The 20,591-nt window shown below is 36.4% G+C and overlaps 2 protein-coding genes across 2 annotated transcripts in view; one reads left to right on the forward strand and one right to left on the reverse strand.

Moving 5' to 3' along the window:
* Positions 1–3,082, reverse strand: part of LOC114653241 (centromere-associated protein E-like) — a 402,188-nt gene extending 399,106 nt beyond the window's left edge. The window contains exon 1 of the mRNA XM_028803441.2: positions 2,360–3,082. Coding sequence (XP_028659274.2) covers positions 2,360–2,608 — 249 coding nt within the window. The 5' untranslated portion in view covers positions 2,609–3,082. The remainder of the gene's footprint in view (positions 1–2,359) is intronic.
* A 53-nt stretch (positions 3,083–3,135) lies between these two features.
* Positions 3,136–19,400, forward strand: pex2 (peroxisomal biogenesis factor 2). The gene is made up of 2 exons (XM_028803444.2): positions 3,136–3,330; positions 18,184–19,400. Exons 1-2 carry the CDS (start codon positions 3,324–3,326, stop codon positions 19,119–19,121), a joined length of 945 nt encoding a protein of 314 aa, XP_028659277.1. The 5' UTR covers positions 3,136–3,323; the 3' UTR covers positions 19,122–19,400.
* The last annotated feature ends 1,191 nt before the right edge of the window (positions 19,401–20,591 follow it).

The raw sequence follows: 20,591 nt of genomic DNA on the forward strand, positions 1-20,591 counted from the left end.
ATTATCACAAATTTCACTCAGTCAATCAGTCATTATCCAACCCGCTATATCATAACACAGGGTCACAGGGGTGTGCTGGAGCCAATCCCAGCCAACACAGGGCACAAGTCAGGAACAAATCCCGAGCAGGGCACCAGCCCACCACAGGGCACATGTACGTACACACACACACCCACACTTGGGACAATTTAGGATCGCCAATGCACCTAACCTGCATGTCTTTGGACTGTGGGAGGAAACCAGAGCACCTGGAGGAAACCCACGCAGACACAGGGAGAACAAGCAAACTCCAAGCAGGGAGGACCTGGGAAGCGAACCCAGGTCTCCTTACTGCGAGGCAACAACGCTACCAATGCGCCACCCCAAATTTCACTCTGGACTACCCAATTTATCTTAACCAATGCAAATACCACATACATTAACTAATATTTTCTGATCGGTAATTAATAAATACTCTGAAAATTAATACTAATAATTAAAATATTATTACAGTGTCAAATTAATTAGTAACTAAGACTATTGAAGTTACTTTTATTTGCAGCATCCCATATACGAAAACTCTTTGAAGTTACTTTTGTAACATTTTTTTCATCATCAAATCTCTTGGTCAGGTTACGAATTTTGCTGTTGTGAGATTTATATTTGCAATGCTACATAAGGAAACACTAGCTGGTTAGCAACAATTATTGAAAAGTAACACTTAACAGACAAATCAAGCAATTAAAATTTCAAATGTCATCTGCATACATTTTTTGATGATTGTGCACTTATGGGGTTTATTGACAAGGGGAATGAGACGGAGTATAGGAGTCAGGTGGAGGAATTGGTTTCTTAAGCAAAGAATTGTCTGTGACTTAACATCAATAAAGCCAAACCGGTTACTGTCTTTCGCCACACCAAACAGCCTCGGCACCTAGTCACTATCGAGGGAGTGGATGTAGAGATGAGGCATTGCTGTAAGTGCATGGGGCTCCACATCAATAACAGACTGGTCTGGTCTCATATAGACACTTGGAATAAGCTACCAAGTAGCATGGTAGACAATAAGACTTTAGGGACTTTTAAAGTTAGACTTGATGTTTTTTTAATAAGAAAGTGGATAGGAATGGCAAGCTTTGTTGGACTGAATGGCCTGTTCTTGTCTAGATTTTTCTAATGTTCCAATGACACAGAGGAACTACATAACAGCAGACTGCTTTCCTTCAATATGGGTAGTGACATCCTACATCTTCTACACGTTATTTTTTACACTGTGGTGTGCTAGGGTAGTAATATAACTTCAGAAGAGGCCCACCAAAATTAACACCCTATTCAAAAGGGCAAGCTCAATTATGGGACGCACTCCTGACCCCCCTCGAGGTCATAGCAAAGGAGAGGATCAAAACAAAACTGATTATCATTATGGATACTACTGCATATTCTCTCTCTGACATACTAACACTGAGGACTTTCAGCCAACGAATTATTCAGCAGAAGTGTGTCAGGTGCCAGTTCTGTACAACTGCAATACTCCTGCATAATGAATCACTATGACAGTAACTGCCCATAACTGCGCCTGTCCTTTTAAATATCTTGTTGTTTTGGTGAGCCTCTCATGAAGTGATGGTCCCAGAGCAGCACACCAAAGCATGGAGAAGAATCTCACTGACCATCACAAAGAAATAGAATATTCAAAGGATGTAATTACCCACATTAAAGGAAATCCTAAGGGAAAAAAAAGTCTTCGCTGCCCTTTCTTCTCTAATTCCTCAGTGTTATTAGAAACCAGTTCAGTCTGTCACTGGTATGGGCCTCTAAGTACTTGTAGCAGTGCACCATCTAAACATCCACTCCCTGAATTGTGACCAGCCATACAGGGCCTTCTGTGCAGCAATAGTCAATAATCTGCTTCTTAGTCCAGCTCATGTTAAGCTGCAGACAATTCCTTCTGCACCAAGAAAAACACTTCATCCTACTTACCAATACACCCCATATTTGCAGAATCATCAGAAAAATTCAAGTGGTGTTATATTTATTGTCTGAGAAAGAAACAGGATTGTTCCTCATGGTACTCCACTGTTGCTTACATCCATATCTGAGACACAATACTGAGCACCATAAATTGCAGCCTGCCTGACAAATAGTTAATATTTTCAAAATAGACAAATACGAAACATCAATCAGCTGTCCCAAGCGTTAAAAAAAACTTTACAATGTACAACATTTTAAAAGCTAATTCCCGAATCTAGTTTCAGCAGAAAATGTACAGTAGTTTAGTTGTTTATTTTTTTGAGTGTGTTTGTTTTTACTGTCAAATATGCGTCGTTGCACATAATTTTCACAATGAAATGCGAACACTTCAACACCGCTGACAACTCACCTGAAGGGTTTCTTCGGAGTGGGCATCTCTGCGATCGAAGTCGAGCTGCCTCAGCCTCTCTTCGTAAAGGCTGCGACGTTCATGCATCAGGACCCGAACCTTGGGAGTCAAAGATCCAAGAAAAGGACGTCCCTCTTCACCACATGGGCCGATCGTTTCTATGGGGGCCTCTAATTCATTGTAACTGTCCCGACCAGAAAAACACTGAAAGTCGCTGGCCGGCTGGCCTCTCGAGCCACTCTGTGACATTTTTCCGTGCAAACAACGTATCTGGTAATGGGTAAATAAATAACGGAACACCGTCTAAATACCTCGACTGTAAACATAGACGCTGGAGTAGATCTGCGAATTACTTATTACCTGCAGGCTTGTGCACCTGTTGATTACTGAGAGCGCAGTCAAACATCGAAGCGTTCAAAATATTCTTAAGAAATGTTACGGCCTCACTGTATATATAGATAATTAAAAAAAGAAAGTTACCAAAACAGTAAAAGTATACAAATTAACTATGTAATTACTGTACTAGACAGATTCTACGATTTTGTTAAATGGCAAGCACATCGTTCATGTATCCTACTAGAAGTGGAACCCCGCATAATCCGATTCATGATTGGACGCAGAGGAGAGGCCTCGGGAAAGGCGATAAACGACAGGACAATTTTTCCATCAATCAAAACTAAACTCGCTAGTAAATATTACCCCCTTCTGTCTACGCCCCCAAGAATTTCGCTTTAGCGCGGAGATATTCGCTTTTGCCTCGCTGAGGTTAACCGTTCAAACCGAGCTTCGTGGTTGGCTTTCCAAAGACGGCGTTGCTATGGCAAACTGAACTGTTATTGGTGCGTGGGTTGCTAAGGAGCTGAGAGTCAGGTGACAAACCCGGAAGTAAACGACTGCACGTTACTTCGTTCAGCCTACTTTGATGTGACCTGCTAGATGTGATCTGCTCTCTCTTAGAACTGGGATGATGGGTAAATATTAATAATAATTATTATTATTATTAAGATACCAGTAGCTTTAAAGTCGATAACGATCGTGTATATTTTTCGCTGTCAAACAGGAAATCCCACTTTGGCGGAGTGTTTTATTCATTTTTCATTAACCTCTGGTATAAACTACACATGCTGCATAGTCTATCGTTCATACTTTTAGTCTGATTTCTTCTTCCGTGCAAACGCTTGACAGGGTATGTGTCCAGTTTAGTATTTAGTTCTCTGTTTCGCTTTCTCATTATAAATGCTATTTTATTTTGCGTTATTTTTCCAGGCACAAAATCAGAATTGTTTGTTGTTTTAGGGGTAGTGCTCATACTGTGCTATCAAGGCAGTAACAGTGATAAAACGTTCTAACTGTGGCAGTCGTATTTCGTGGAACAGGACTCCACTGATTGTTTTACTTTCCGGGTATTCATATCGCTCCATTGACAAATAAAAGTTTGACCTAGGTAAACAATCAGTTCTGCAGGAAAACAGGTTTTGACAACAGCGACCCTTTTTACAAAAAAAGTTTGTCAATTTCCAGTCTCGCGCTGCTTCTAAAAGACTGTTACCCCGTATGTTTTTTTAAAGTACCATTTGTACCAATTTCTAGATAACTGTGAACGTTGGTCGTCGAATTTCTTACTTTGAAACGATTTTGTAAACATTTTAAAAGATCTCGTGCATTTCAGTCCTGGAACAAATGTATTTCTTTGCTTTCTCTGTGCTTCTAGGACGGAGAGAAACACTTTTTATAATGTTTCACTGTGACCTCACAAGTTCATGCTTTATCCTTCAACAGAACCTACAAATGTGACATACATCTAGAGCAGGCATGTCAAACTCACGACCATTGGTGGGCCGCTTCGACTGCCATACGTGTGTGAGCGGGCCGCACTGTAACAAATACTATTATACAAAGTTACTGTAGCTTTCTTTCCAATACTGAAAACTTTAAAAAATGTAACACTTAAATTTAAAGAAAAGCAATTTATTTCCATACAGTCTCCATACAACAGTGTAGAATTAGAGTCTTAGCCTCTTAGCTAGGTCCTTATTATATTATATTCATTATATTATATTCATTGCTTATATAGGAGCCTTACAGTGTGAAATTTATTTCTTTTGTCCCGACACTTGGCATCTCTTGTTAGTAACCAGTTTGTCAATATCAGGCTTGAAATCTTGTGCAGCTGCAACTTTTATGAGGGATGAAAGGTGCTCGACGGTAAGTCTTGAGCGATGTGGGGTTTTGGTAGCTTTCATTGACGAAAACAATTGCTCACAAAGGTAAGTGCTTCCGAACATTGACAGTACTCTCGATGCCAACTTACGGATCTGCACATACGAGGGTGCCAGGTAGGCATACAAGCCTGGCACACCAACTTCGTTGTATTTTGCCTTCAGAATAGAATCTGACTGCACTTCAAACAATTCTATTTGGATATTCTCAGGCGCATTCTCAACATTGTAAGAGAACAGCGCAATGCCCTGTTTGGTTGAACTGAAGTCACAAAAACGCTCACTGAATTCATTGCTCAGTAATTCAAGTTGGAAAACAAATCCTCCAAAAATCAAATTTTACTTTACTAAGTTTACTTCAAAGTTTATATTGTAAAATAAGCCGATATGCAAAAAGCCACCAGACCTACAATAATTTTACAAACTCAAAATCACAAAAATATGTTAATAAACAACTCACCAACTTCTCGCGTCCACTTCAGATCTTCAGCTGTAGTCTGCACTAACTGTTCGTTACAATACTAGCACAAAATTACATGAAACTAGAGCAAAAAAACATGAAAATATGCGGGCTATTACTACTCGTGATGGTCAGTTTTGCCCAGTGGCCAGTCTCACCAGCCCAGTCAGTAGTGTAGCCTTAGCAGGGGCGGCTCTAGGCTCATGGTGGACCTGGGCAGAGAAAGAATCAGTGGCCCCTTCGCCTGGCAATGTCAATATGGTATCTTATGCACGGCAGATGGCCACATCCGTTGCGGACACTGCATAGCTGCCTCGTGCTCATGACATGCTTCTATATACGCGTGTCCGTAACTTGAAAACCAAGTGGCGGCTCATGATATTCTCATTACGGCAGAACGTTATAATACTACATATAGCTTACTGCTCCGACTTTAGCGACATTTGTAAATACAGCGTACTAATTAACAAGAAACACAATGTTTTTCGGCCACATTGCCGTCAGCTGTGTCGTTATTTTCTCTTTCTGTTTTATATTCAATATATTGGCGTGGCGGCCCCTGGGATTTGGCGGCACTGTGCAGGTGCACAGTTTGCACATGCCTAAGGCTGCCCCTGCTGCCCGCTGTTGCAGCCTAGCACTTCAGTTGTGATGCTGCGGCTCATTAACTTTGGTCAAGGCTCGTGGCTATACTAGCAGATGACGTTTCCGGTACCATAATGCCATGGGAAAACGTGCTTTTGTCAGAAGGCAGATGTAAGAAAAGTCAATAAGTAACACTGAAGATGCAGAATGATTCAATCACAAATGATAGTAATCATTTTGTACAAGTTCAGTGCTAACTAGGATCTGTCATGCGGGTCGCACAGTTTTTTGTTGTGGGCCGCATGCGGCCCGGGGGCTGCGTGTTTGACATGCCTGATCTAGAGTAATCAAGTAAACACATAACTTGCATTATGTACTACCCAAAATGAAACAACATATTCTTTTAATTTAAATTTCCTCTTTACAAATTACCAGTAACTTAACGGCAGAGTCTTCATTTACATATATGTGTGTGTGTATACACTGATATATACTGTACATATACTGTACGTGTTACACTATCTGCCGAACAATACAAAGAGTACACAATTTTTTTCTGTTCACAATTATCAGTTACTTAATGTCAGTGTTTTCATTTACATGTATGTGTGTGTATGTGTGCGTCTCTCACACATACACACATAATACCCATCAAATGTCTGGACAGAACCAGAAATTTTCATGTTTTTCAAAGAAATGAGTAACTTTTTTAATCAAGACACCATCACAATTATTATTATTATTAGCAAGACATTATTCGTTTTGCTAATGGCTGTTACAGCTTGAAGTGGCTGATTTTTTTTTTTTCTTATTATTTTCATATGAGGAGCCATAACTTTAGTGTCCTAATGATCAACTCCCTTAGCTTATCCTTAATTAGTCCTAATCTTACTAAAAGAGGGTAAACAGGATAGAAAAAGAAGGTGAAGGCCCAGATGTACAACTGTATAAGATAAAAAAACACCACTGTGTAGTTTTTCAGTCCTGCAAACAATGTCCAAGCAATCCTATTTCAAAACAATAGACTTTCTTAGGAAAGCTGTTTCATTTTGGCCATTTTTAAAATCCGAGCTGAATATTAGGAATGGTAGTACCTTGCAACCTAAGTGAACAGAATAACCAGTTTCCGTTGTGATAATGCCACTGCAATGGTTTCTATAATAACCAATTTGCATTTAAAATGACTAATTAACAATAAGCTAAAAATGTAGTAATTTCAAGCAATCCTACCCATTATCAACACTAGTAATGCCTTTGCTTTTTTTAATCAATTTGTTGGTATCTTGGTAAAAAGGTATCAGTTTCGATCAGAAACATTAAAAACATTCTGGGAGTGTCTGTCCTTTTGACTGGTAGTGTACATATACACACACTTAGGGGCCCATTCATTATGTACACCAGGCTAGTGTTTGGTACCTTGAAGTTAAATAAGCCAATTCCTTCTCCAAATACTGGGTGGCATGTATTTTAGTTTTCTGAAGGTGGAAATAAATAAAAAAAATCAGAGTTGTCCTGCCGAAGTGCTCGTCCAGAAAGTTGGGTGTTGTGGAAAACAGTAGCCAGTTCCTGTATCACTGGCCAGGGAAAGCAATGTAACTATTCCAACTGCAGTTTTGATAATTATGCCACACTAATTACTGAGAATACAACATTAAGGTGAAATGAACAATTTACATTTACTGGCTTCCGCCTTTAGGACTCATGGAACCAACTTTTTTTTTTCTCTCCAGGGTTCAAATCATACTCCCTTTTTTCTTATGACATTTAGCTTTGTGTTGTGTTTTATATTTTTACCTATGTGCATTGTAGTTTAATTTTTTTCATGATTAATATTATCTGTGCATTTTCAGTCCTAAGTATATAGCATATTTCCATTGTCATTTACAAAGGTTTCATTGTGTCCAAACTAGTCAAGTGTTCGACAATGGATCAGTTCACTGTGGACAAGTCCTTAGCATTTGCTCTTTAGGCTTATCTCCTATCCGTCCCACTAGTCTGTCTACTCAGTGTTATAAATACTTTCTTTCAAAGAGTAATTTTCAGTTTGGCTAAATATTGTACCAGGCATTGTGCTTCCAGCTCAAGAGCACACAAATAAAAAGACTTATCCAAATGGATGCTGTTGATCTCCTTCTCTGAAGAGTCATAATAATCCTTAATTTATAAGGATTCAACATGTTGCATACAATGCAACATTTTTTTTAACATGCTATGGGATTATCATAAATGTTTAAATCGAATGGCTCAAACTAAATGTGCTGTTGCACTTTCAGCAAAATGCCTTGTATAATAATGTGCTATAGAAATAAACATTGCTGTTGTTGAACCTTTTAAAGAAGTGCCATTGAGAAAGACGACACGGGGGTTAGGTCTGTTTCATCACCTCTCTTCAGTGTGACCTGTAAAGGACTGTCATCCCATCTGGAATTGGTTCCTTCGTTGTGTTCCATGGTGCAAAAATAGGCTGTAGCTCTTTCCAGCTCTGTAATAAAAAAAGCAGGTTAAAACAAAAATGTATGAGTGGATTGTTAATGTTAGCATTTCAAACTAGGTATAAACCACTTTGTTCAAGCCTGGGTAGTAACCCCTTGTATTGTGAAAGAAGCCACCCAAATTAGAAAAAGGAGATGAGAAAAAACTATATGGGAACAAATAAAGTTACTTACAAATGGAATTTTGATTACACTTGTTGCATTTTCAAGTAGTCAAACTTAGTAACAAAATAACTATTAGCACATAAAGTTTTGCCAGTGGGAGTAGTAGTAGTATGTGTAATCAACATGCCATTCTCCAGAAACATAAAAAACAAGAATACATAATCTAATTTTATTTAATAGAAAACACAAAATAGCTTACCTGATCTACTCCTTACTCCTGTTTCATACCAATTACTAACTTATGCTCCCAGTTCCTAAAAATTCTGGAAAGAAAAACAAAGGGAAACTCTAGTACAGGTAACTAGTCTTGTGTGAATCAATAAATATACAAATAAAACAAAATAAATTAACACTTAAGCAGGCAGTAATATTAGTAGCATATTCATCAGAATAGACAGCACGACTCAATCGTTGGAGAACATGCACTGGCACAGTGCGTTGCCGCACCCACCACACAACAAAACAGCTCAGAATCCCAGTTGGCAACCCCAAGGCAGACATGCAGTTCAGTCTCACCCTCCAGAAATGACCATCTATCTGCCACGGTCAGGTGTTACGTGGACGTCCCCTTGGCCTTGGCTCATCAGCCAGATTACACTTGAGGAATCCAGCCACTTGGCCATAGTGCCGTAACTGATGCAGGTAATGTGTCTCATTCAGGACATTATAAGCACCCACTCGTTCAACACAAAGTCAAACCAGCGGTACCCAAGATTCTCCAAAGAGACACAGTGCCGAAGGAGCCCTGTCTTCATCTCAAGTCATTGAAGAGGTAACAATAACATTTATTTCTATAGTACATTTCCATACAAACAGTGTGGCTCAAAGTGCTTTACAAGATGTCAAAGAAGTAGTTGCATGCAAAGGTAAACAGATAAGAAGTATAATGTATAAATAGTTGTGGCCAGTAGGGGACGTAGCAGCACCCCCCAGCTCCAAACACAAATGCTCGGCCCATGATTTCTGGTACAAGTAAAGGCTTTTAATTAATGCAATTACCTTTGCAAGGTTTCATTTTTCTCCACTGTTACAATAAACTTTCTCATCAGACTTTTCCCCTTCACTCCTCTCAACAACCTTTGTCCTTCCTTCGCACCTGACACTAGCTCCCCTGGGTGAAGCAAAGCTGTCTCCTTTATACCAGCCCAGGAGTACTTCCGATGGCACCACACTACATCCAGAAAGCCCTTCTGGTTCAGGCAGAACCTGCCTAAACTTGGGACAGCTTCTCCCACCAGCTCCCCCTTGCCGCTCCCGTGTAGTGCTGCAGGCCTGCCCATTGGAACTACAACTCCCATGCAGTCCTGCAGGTGTACACATGAGAGACTGGCCTGAGCGCTAGGGGAACACATGGCCCTGGAAGGCAGACACATTGCACCCTTCCATTATCAAGGCCTCCTGGCCGAGTAAGAAAACATTCATTCCAGGCAGGATACCAGCCAATCTGTTTCTTCTGTGATATAGTATACAAAAAATAAATAATCCACACATACCTAAGATAAATGAATAATTAAGAAGAAATAAGAGTACTTAAATATATAATCTGTTTTCAGTGTCTGTAAATGAAACTTCAATGATAAGATCAGTTGTCTAGGACGAACAGAAAAAAAAAATTTAAAAAGCTCCAGTTAAGCTGTAGGGAAAAAAAGCTAAATCTGTCATTGTTCTAGGTCCAAAAGACCACCTAGACCCCACTGGGTACTCTGCCTAACGTAAACGTTCTTGGTATTGGTGCCTGTCTTACATTGATTGCTGCCCGGGTAGGCTGTGGTGTCTGCAAACTTGAACTTAAAGAGGCTTAAAAATGGGTGAAGGCATAAATGGATGAATCGTACCTTCATTCACCTAATGTGTTTTTTGAATACTGTGTATTATTTTACCTCTTTAAAAACAAGAATCAATCTTCGTTTTTAAAATTTGATATGTATATTAAATTACTAACCCAGTTGAGTATCAGTGTTGAGAAAAGGAGAGTTACAAACTGGGCTGTAGTGGTAATTTAAAAGGACATTTTGCTGTAACATGTCACTGTGTTAGTAAGTTTAAACAAACACTGTGTTCTCCTTTGCCTTATGATTTAGTTGCCTTTCTGACTATCTTGAAAATAAAATAAAATGGTTGAAACAAAATTTCCGCTTTCATTTTTTTAAGAGTATTGTGTAAAAAAAAAAGGGGGGGCTTGCAAGCACAATGGTCAGTGTTGCTTTATGTGTTTTATTATGGGAAATAAACCTTCCAACATCTAAATGGCTCCTAACCTTTCCACCAGCCTTAAGGCTTGTGTTTAATCTATTTAATTGAAGTGTCTCCAGCCAAAAATAAGGAAATAAAATTAACAAGCAATTGCAAAATTGCTTATATTACCTTTGCAATTAATGGTTCACTGTGTTATTTAGCATTAGCACACTAACACTCCGTCATATGCAATAAATCCTCGTTCCTTTTGCCTTTTTTTCTTCTTTTTCAAATAAGGGTCATGGTGGTCCCAGCTAGTTGTTTCATGAATGTTAACCCTCACAGCCTCTTCAATGTATATCAAATACACTTTGACAGTTATTAAAAATGTGAAATGGCTCTAGCAGCAATAAATAAGATTAAACTGTTAATTATATTAAAAAAACTTAAGCTGTAGGACAACATCAGCTGCTGTTGTAGGTCATTGGTCAGCTTTCTATGAATTTCACATTGCATTACTGGTATTACAAGAAAGTATCACCGTGGATAGTAGTGTCACTTTCAGCAGCGGTGATGTCATTATGTACCTTGAATGTCTTTTTTTCTATGTTCACATGGATTCATACAAACAGTCTGATGACATGCGGTCTGGCTGAGCTGGCCTATTTTGAGACGCTGAGTAAGTAAGAGCATATATTTGATCTGCAGGGAGCTGCTTGTTTGATTCAGATCTAGTTGCACTCAGTCCTTTTTGAAAAGACTCTGGATCTCCATGACCTTATTTTAATAATAGTACATTCACAAAATAGACAGATGTTTTTTAGTTGTGCATTTCATTTTGCTTTTCAGAATGAATATATCAATAATCTTATCAAAGGTAGTGTTGCATTGTTTTGCATTTTCATAGTGGGGTAAACTCTTTCCTGCCAAAACTGTTCCCTGTTCTGGAATAGAATATTAGATCATGCACCTGAACAGAAAAAAACACATAACAGTATCTGTGAACGAACAGATTTCAGAACTGTTTTGTCTCATCTTGATGAAAATGTTGTGATACACAGACATTTGATGCACTAAATTAGTGTACTAATCTGCAGCTCTATTAATGGATATGGAAAGATTTATCACCAGTTCTCAGACAGTGAACAGTTAAGTTTTCAAAAAATTAAAATGTAATGTTTAGTAAAAATCACTGTATAATTGAATCTGTGATTAGATAAGAGAGGCTATAATTCAAACATCATCAATTTAAAACCAAACAGATAAAACCCCTTCTAAAATCTTTGCTACCTCCTCTTTGCCAGTACTTTCAGCTTGATTGTTGTGATAGTATGATGAATTGTAAAACGTGCAATAAGAGCTGAGAGAGTAACAACATGATGCTTCTGAGGCCCCTCAATGGGGGAAAATAGGTTAGGGGGGCAGCAATCAGACTACCAATCACAATAAATGTAACTACAAGTTGTGGCAGGTAACAATAAATAGCATCATTTACAAGTAATTGGTTGTTCAAAATAAGCTGTGCCTATTGCTTGATTTTTCAAGTGAAAAATGGGGTGCTATACCCACTAAATGCTGCTGTGTATTCTACCAAAGCTTTAATTTCTACTTGGAACAAGCATGTCACTCTCATTGAGAGACATAATTATCTATCTGATAACTTTAGGTGTCAGATTAATACTCCACATCCACCAGAGTGATTGTCTACGTGCATAATGCTAAGAATTCCATTTTAATGTGCAGAGTTTATTTTAGTTCCAAATACTTATATTTAATTTAAAACTAAAATAGAACATTTCTTATGAAAATACATTTTTCTTGGTTTGTTAAAAATAATTGTGTACCAGACATTTCATTAAGAAACATAACTTGGCAGGTGAATACTGTATGACACTTTTAAGGTAAATTTTTATAAGGTACAATAGGAATTGAATTTTTATGCAAGTAGAAGGATTGTAAAGGCTGTTGATCTGGACTTATAAACAGTTTAATTGTTCTACTAAGTTACTCTTTCTTTGCTTTTGAACTGAGACTATTAAATGAACTGCAACATATTATTATTGTTAGTGTGAGGTTTCTCACAAAAACAATTGCATAAGAAAGGAGAAGAGAGACCAGTTAACCAAACACCAGTTAAACAGTTAATCAAATACTAGATGATTCCATAGTAGATCTGTTTATAGATTCATATCAGAACAATTTCTTTTCAACAGGAGAGTATAACGGATTGAGTTTATGTAATGGGCATGGAGGATGGAAATATGCAATGTAGATTTCAGTACTGAATTTGCAGGCCATTTCTGACTGCATTCAGTCAATATCAAAAATGCAAACAAACTTTTTTTTAAATTTCATCTTTTGTTGAAGCCTGAAATCTTGCAATATTTTAAGTGAGATGTTAAAAAAAAAATTCATGGTTAATAATATCACCAAATGAAGAAAAACCTGCTATCTAATAAAACACTTTTTAAGCAGTAATAATTTAAGCGTATTCTATAACATTTCAGTAATTATTTACTACTTGGATGCTGATCTTTCTGATCATAAAATAGGTCATTACGATAGCAATTGACGAGAAGAATTAATAATTACTTGCAGAATTATGGTATTTGAAAATTTCTCTAAAGTGTCTATATCTCTTGCACAATTTGTCTCAAAAACTAATCAGTACTTCATCATCTCATGACACCTGTCATTGAGATAATCGATATTTTCGGCATCAGGGGACTCTAAAACATCGAGATCTGTCACAAAACTGGAGATCGAAATTTTTGACAAATCTAAAGCTTTCGCTCCTCCCCAATACATGATAGGTTATGGTGGAGGAGACACAAAGCAAAAAATAAAAAACACACCTCCTGTGTGCAACACATTATAGAACAATACATTAGTCCAATGATGTTGGCGAAGTCCACACCCTTTCAGTAAATTTTACAGGCCCAGAAATGTGCTGTTTGTTTATCCATTATCTGTTAGCAAAGCATTTAGTTAACTTTTCCGTGCTACAGTTAGGTATAAAATTAGTTGAAAACAGGGTCAAGTGCTATCTAGTTCTGCCCTGAATCATCATGTTATTTAAATACCCTCCAGCCCCAGCACAAGTTAAACTGCAACTCAATTCAAATTAGTAAAGACAGTGCTGTAGAAACAAAATGTGACCATAAGAAAAGGGGAATCATGGTTTTGGTAGTGAAATAAAAGACCATCCAGTGAAAACATATCTGAACTTTTTCTCGTTTTCTTTCAGCAATATTCAAATCTTGATCTGGCTCGTGGTCTATTGCAGTGTTTCTACAGGTCTTTATTTTAAACATGTAATAATTAATTTATATTATTTAATCACTTTTCTGCATTTCGGTATAAATCCTCTTTGTCTCTCTGTAAGTTTAAACTGTAATGTTGTTTTAAGTTAGTTTTTTTAGGAATTTGTTTAATGTTCTTCTTTGTGAAATTTCATAATTTGGTGCAGATATTTATAGTTACATTTGAGCAGGCATGATTTGTTTTTGCTATGATTATGGTTGAATGTATGAATAAAACCTAAGCAGCATCTGTGAATTTATGGTTGGAAATTTAAGGACACAACATACAGTGGTTTAATAACTTTTTAAGGTCTTGCAAAAGCCCGTACTGTGTTTGAAAATAGTTGAACATAAACTTTATTAAACACTATTCAGTTGTGTTAAATTGTTTTTTGTCTCCCCAGTCACTGGTCCCAAGCTACAAAGTAAAACTGAAGCTACATAGCTGAGTGATAGAGCAGGAGTCATGACCGCTTGCAGCCACTGATAATTTCCTTATTCTGTCCAGCTTAGTTGTGGGAATGTGAATGCTGTGCCACAATTCTTATAGGATCCATATTTCTGACAGGCATAACCACAAGTTTGACACTACCAGCAAATCTGGAGAGAAAGCTACAAAAGCGACTTCAGTGCTGGATCTGAGTAATGCTGTGCTGCATTGAATGATAAAAATACAAAGCCAGAGGGGGGTGTTGTTTTGAAACAATACCACAGCAACAGGTGGGCTACAGGAGGAACCCGCAGTCAGTAAGTGGTTCATTGTAAACTTTATGCAGTATTCTTAATACTTTAAGTAGATTTAACACCTTTCACTTACTGCCTTTTCAGTATTTTATATTTTGAATAAATTACATTTTTTTTTCATTTCTGGTCACCACATTTTTGGTGCAAGACAACGGTAAACCCTCTGAAAAAGTGCATTCTTATGTAATTGAGGGAAGTGCTTTTAGAACTTTTTAAGAATACACTTGAATTTATACACATAAAAATCCCTTTTATTAAAGATTTGCATATTTAAGATTGTATATGGATTAGTACACTGCAGTGAAAACTGTTGTTCAACTTCAGACCTTCAACATCTCATAGAATTTAAATAAATTATAGACATTCGTAAAAAAAAATTTATTAATATACTTTAAAATGGCTAGAAATTTATATCCATTTTATATAAGTTAAAAAGTGAAACATACAAAACAGTTTTGTTGAAAAGCAAAAACCTTTTTTTTTTTTTTTTTTTTTAAAAGAAACAGTTTAATTTCATATTATTTAGTGCATCTTCCATTATAACATCTGAGCCCTGTATATATTTACAAATACAGTTAAAAAATAACAATAAAATATACAAAGTTCCCTGCAATTTGAAAAAAGAAATATACATTAGTTATTTCAAATACAGCATACTTTTGTTCATTTTATGAACTTACATTGGACTAGGCAGGAATCAACCCTAGACAAGATGTCTGTCCATCCAATACACACACACATGATTTTCTTCACATCTAGCCAATTTAGTGTGATCAGTCTAATAAACGTGAATATGCTTGGCATATGGCAGGAAACTAAAGTACCCAGTGAAAACCCACATAGACATGGTGAGAATATGCAGTCTGTACTGTTACTTAACCTTCCCTTCACTTCTACCCAGGACTTGTTTGCTGGTGAGGCATCAGTACTAACCACTACACCATCAAAGAAATAAATGTGACATGGCATAATATTGTAAAACCCATTTATTTGGATTGCATGGGGGAGTGCAAATCGGGCACAATACATGAAATAGTACTACTCACTCACACAAGGCCAACCTCAAAATTTCCAGTTACTCCAAGACACACACACATCTTTAGAGATAAAGGTGCAAAATTGGAGCACGTGGAGAAGATTCCACATACTCCACCAAGACAATGAAAGCATCCAGGATGCTGGATCCCTGAGGCAGCAGCTCTAACCAATTTGCCACATGTATGTATATGACATAAATAGCAAGTAAACAAACAAATATATATACTGCATATATAGAGAGAGAACAATTAATATATTAAGCATGTAATAGCTGAGAAGCACTGGAGAGGATTTTAACAAAAATGCCCATTAGACATATTGATCAGAAAATGGAAGACATAAGGAAATTTTCATAAAAAGGCATTAAGTTAAAAATACTGCACCACACACAATTCTGTGTTTTATTGTTTGGCTTACTGTATTCTATGTAATTGTGTGTATTTTAAAACTAATAATTCATCTGCTGTGATAATGTGGACTGATCTGTTTCTGCTTTACATTGTTTAAGATTGGTTATCAATATTTAAAATTACTGGATAGAAATGGGAAATTATTAAATAAAAATAATATCATAAATGACCTTAAATGTTTTCTTGTTGAGTCAGAGATGCACTGCCTACTATAAATTTACATTTAGCTGATTGTATGGTAATCTGTTTAATGGTTTAAAGGTGGGTAGAAACCAGAACTGTGAAACTTGCTTAAATAAAAAGACTGTTCCCAGGAGTCAGGATTCCTGCATATTTATAACCCTGTATTCCCTTGAGTGAAGGCCTTTTTCATTTATGTTGTAGTAGAGTACATTCAGTTTGTTTGAATATGCAGCGCTGTACAGCAGCACCTGCTTTTCACAGATGGAGCTCTAGACATACCTGCAATTCTCATTGGAATTTGCTAACAGATAGTAATTAGGCACTTGATAACTACCCTAGGACTGGTAATGTCATGTTAGAATAAATTTACAGCAAAATTTATAAACTATTATTGAAAAACTACACAGGTGTTTTGAATAAATACTTAGTGGTTTATTTGCAATTATTTAATATCTGCTTTTTAAAACATACTCTACACCTTTTCCTTTTGTGATCTACAGTTACATTTAAATGTTGTTAAAGGAAACGCTTTGTAGAAACCTTTTAATTTCTCATTGTGATTGAAAGCCAAGTTAGAACTTTTCTGGCAAAGATTTTCTTTTTATAGTAATGCAATTAACAGCAAGTGTGACTCAGTGACAGAGGATCTAAGTTGTAAAGTACAGGCTCAAACTAGCGCCGACTCCCTGAAGGTACCATTTAGCCTGTTTGTATTACAGTTTTATTAATATATTTATATTTATATAAATAGTTTTGGTTCACTTGGGATCCCATTCACTACAAAGAGATCTATAATATAGACTTATTTTGTATTAGTATCATTTATTACCTGTTAATTCTACTTTTTATACATTGGTTAATAGATGAGCATATACTGTGTTTTCACTCCTTTTATGAGTTTATCCTATAAATGAGCTTTACATTTCTGTTACCAGTAAATAGGGTTGTTCACAGGATCTGTAGTTTGCTTAAGAATCATAGATTTTCAGTTGCTGTAGTTAAAAGTCTTGTAAATTTAAATGCTTAATTTTTATAGGCAGAAGGCATTGACAAAAGTGTCTACTGGTAATATATCTAGCAGTACCATGGGTCTGAAGAAACCTGTCAATAGTAATCCTGGTATTGATAGCAGCCCTGTAGGAGATGTTACTTGGCCCAGCTAACATCTGCGTGGTCCTCTAAATCATAATTACATTAATATTGACAAGCCCTTGACAATAGCCACATTACTATTGATGGGTTTGTGTCAATACTATGTTCTCAAATAAAATATATTAATTCATAACTTGTAAACTACTCAATAAAAGCATTGAAAAAAGAATATCAAGAGTTTGTATTCCCAGAGTGCAGTGAAGTGATAATCTGTCTCGGTTGCTTTGCCTTGTGCCACTTTGTGCTGAAGGTTTCCAGTAGGTAGCAGCAGCTGCCAGTAGCAGAAGGGCCGCTTGTAACTCAGAGGTAGACTAACCAGTATCTTAATTCTCTGTGAGAAAAAATGGATTTCCTGCAAACGTAAGTAAAAACATTTGTTGTGAAAGGAATTTCTTTATTCCACTTGTATTATATTTGTAATTTGGTGTAGCAGTCTGAGATTGTACATGGACATGTGCTATAACAAATACATTGAATTAAATGGAAATTGAAGGTACTTTATTACTTTGTTCCTTTGTTGTTTCTTTTACTTCTGGAAGTGTGAATAGAGTCTCTGTGAATATTACATGCTGTGAAGCTGTACAGAACAGCCAGTGGAATATAATGCATAAATGCAAATATCCTTAATTGTATTTTTCTTTCATTTTGTAAGAATACATTTGGAATAGAAGTTTACTGTGTGTTTTAATATGCCATACCTAAGATCTTAACTGGAAACATTTCTCATATGATAGATGTCTATGTTATGGGTATGCCTTTGCTGTGATGTGATTTGCCAGTATTCTAAATCTCAAAAAAAGAATGATGTAAACCATACTCCGGATTTCGAATAGGTGCTACACACATGAAAAGTGATTTTATTGTATATAAGCATAAGCATTTTCCCTTTATGTTTGCAGATGACACTGGAGAAGATGTAAATTTGAAGGAAGGCCATTCAAGTTCAATTAGTCCAGTTCTACGAATCAGTCAACTTGATGCCTTTGAGTTGGACAGAGCTTTAGAACAGCTGATCTGGACACAGTTCTCCCAGTGCTTTCAACATTTTAAACCAGGGCAGCTAACTCATTTTGAACCAGAGCTGAAAGCATTACTGCAACTTGTTTTATGGAGGTTCACAATCTATTCCAAGAGTGCAACTGTTGGACAGTCACTTTTGAGCATCAGATACAAGAATAATCTCTCACAGACCCAAAAGTATCAACAAATGAGCCGCCAGCAGAAACTCTGGTATGCTTTGTGCACAATTGGAGAAAAGTGGCAGCAAGAGAGAGTTCATGACCTGTTTGCAAACCGACCTTCTGATTCTGCTGTACATAAAATAAAACTACTTCTAAATTTAATCTCAGGTTTCATAAAAGTTGCAAGCCTGCTGAATTTCCTTGTCTTTCTTCGAAAAGGAACATTTCCTACACTGACAGAGCGATTCCTTGGAATTCGTGCAGTTTTCTGCAAACCTCAAGGCATCCGACAAATTGGATTTGAATATATGAATCGAGAGCTGTTGTGGCATGGCTTTGCAGAATTTCTTATTTTTCTTTTTCCACTTATCAACACAAGAAAACTGAAAGCAAAATTTTTTTCTTTGTTTTCACCGCTTGATAGTATCAGAGCTAAGGATGCGACATTGGTCACACATTGCAGAGAGTGCACTTTATGCGGCGAATGGCCCATCATGCCACATACTATTGGCTGTAGTCATGTGTTTTGCTATTACTGTATTAAAAGTTATTCTATATCTGATATTGACTTGACTTGTCCAAGTTGTGGTATGGAATTACAGAATATAGAGCCCCTGAGTCTAGAAATTGAATTAAATGAAATTTCCCAAAGCTAAGCAATGTCATCATTAGGACATTTGAAGAAAGTAAACCATTCTGATATGGATAACCAGATACAGGCTTTCTGCAATTCTAAACAGTTCCTCTTGATTATATTTCTTGATAAAGAGTTAGTTCTTCATGAAAATGTTTTAATTTTTAATGTATGCTTATTTTTGCTGCTGTTCTGCCTAATTGCACCCTGATTTATTTTGGTCTTTGTAAAAAATATTCTAAGGGTTATTTTGAACCATTTTTATGATGTAAATAAATGCACTGAATTCAGTTTGCTGTTATTTTAAAACCTCAGGTGTATAGTTTATTGTAACCATTAGAATAAAATATTATTCATAATCTGAGCAATGAATAAATAAATGATCAGAATGAACTTAGTTTTGTTTATTTAAAGATAGAATGTAATGTTTTGTAGATGCAAATATAAAAATACAGTACATAAATGTTATGATAAGTGAAAATCTCAGTTATTAATAGTGTTAATAATAGTGTTATATTTATTTTTAATATTTACACACTTTCACCAAGTTGTTGACTAATGTTGATCTTAACAGCTGTGCATTTTTTCCCCCAAGGTCTTTTTTTTTTTTTTTTTTTCACTACAAAGTTTTTTATATGTTGTGTAACAAAAAATAGTTAATATGAAAGCAGTGGTCTGATTTACCTGAAAATAAGTGTACAGATCAGGTGAAATTCCTAAACAAGAGAAAAGGAATACATCATTTATTTGGAAGGAAGCTACACAAGGTTGTTAGTATCAGGGAAAACCTCCATGATTACAAGATACAATAACAACAACAGCAACATTTATTTTTCTAGCATATTTGTCATACACATGTTCTAACTCAAAGAGCTTTGCAAGATGTCCTAGAAATTGTTAAAAGAAAAGAAAAACATAATTCAAGAATAGTTATGAATAAATAACATAAAAAAATAAGTCAATATGAAATTGCCCTCGGCTGGAGTAAAAACCTACCTTACCCCATCTACTTCACCAAGTGTGGCTTCAGTTTGCTGAGTGTAAGCAAACTAGTGATAGATGGAAGGAAGTCTGAGTGGAAAGAGACAAGAGAAGGGAAAGAGTGCCAGTGTAGTATTTTTGACAGCAGACAAGTCATCTCAGTTCCAGAGAGTCAGCAGGATTTGGTTTTCATTTATTACTTTGTTACCTCATGTGTTTATCTTTTTTTATAACGTATAATAATTCAGTTATCTTAATTTGTTAGTCTGTTTGGGTGATTTTGGCATTTCCTCTATTGTCACTATAAATATATGACACAACATAATATTCTCAAACCCACTTACTCCAATTCAGGGTTGCAGGGGACTAAATATATATATATATATATATATATATATATATATATATATATATATACAGTATATATTATGAGGGATGGCCAGGAGGAGGACAAAGCTTGCTGGGAGGAGTGGAGGAGGCAGAGACAGAGGCTAAGATAGAGAAGAAAAGT

The sequence above is a fragment of the Erpetoichthys calabaricus genome, chromosome 6 (genome assembly GCF_900747795.2).
Source record: "Erpetoichthys calabaricus chromosome 6, fErpCal1.3, whole genome shotgun sequence".
In the NCBI taxonomy this organism is placed as follows: Eukaryota; Metazoa; Chordata; class Cladistia; order Polypteriformes; family Polypteridae; genus Erpetoichthys; species Erpetoichthys calabaricus.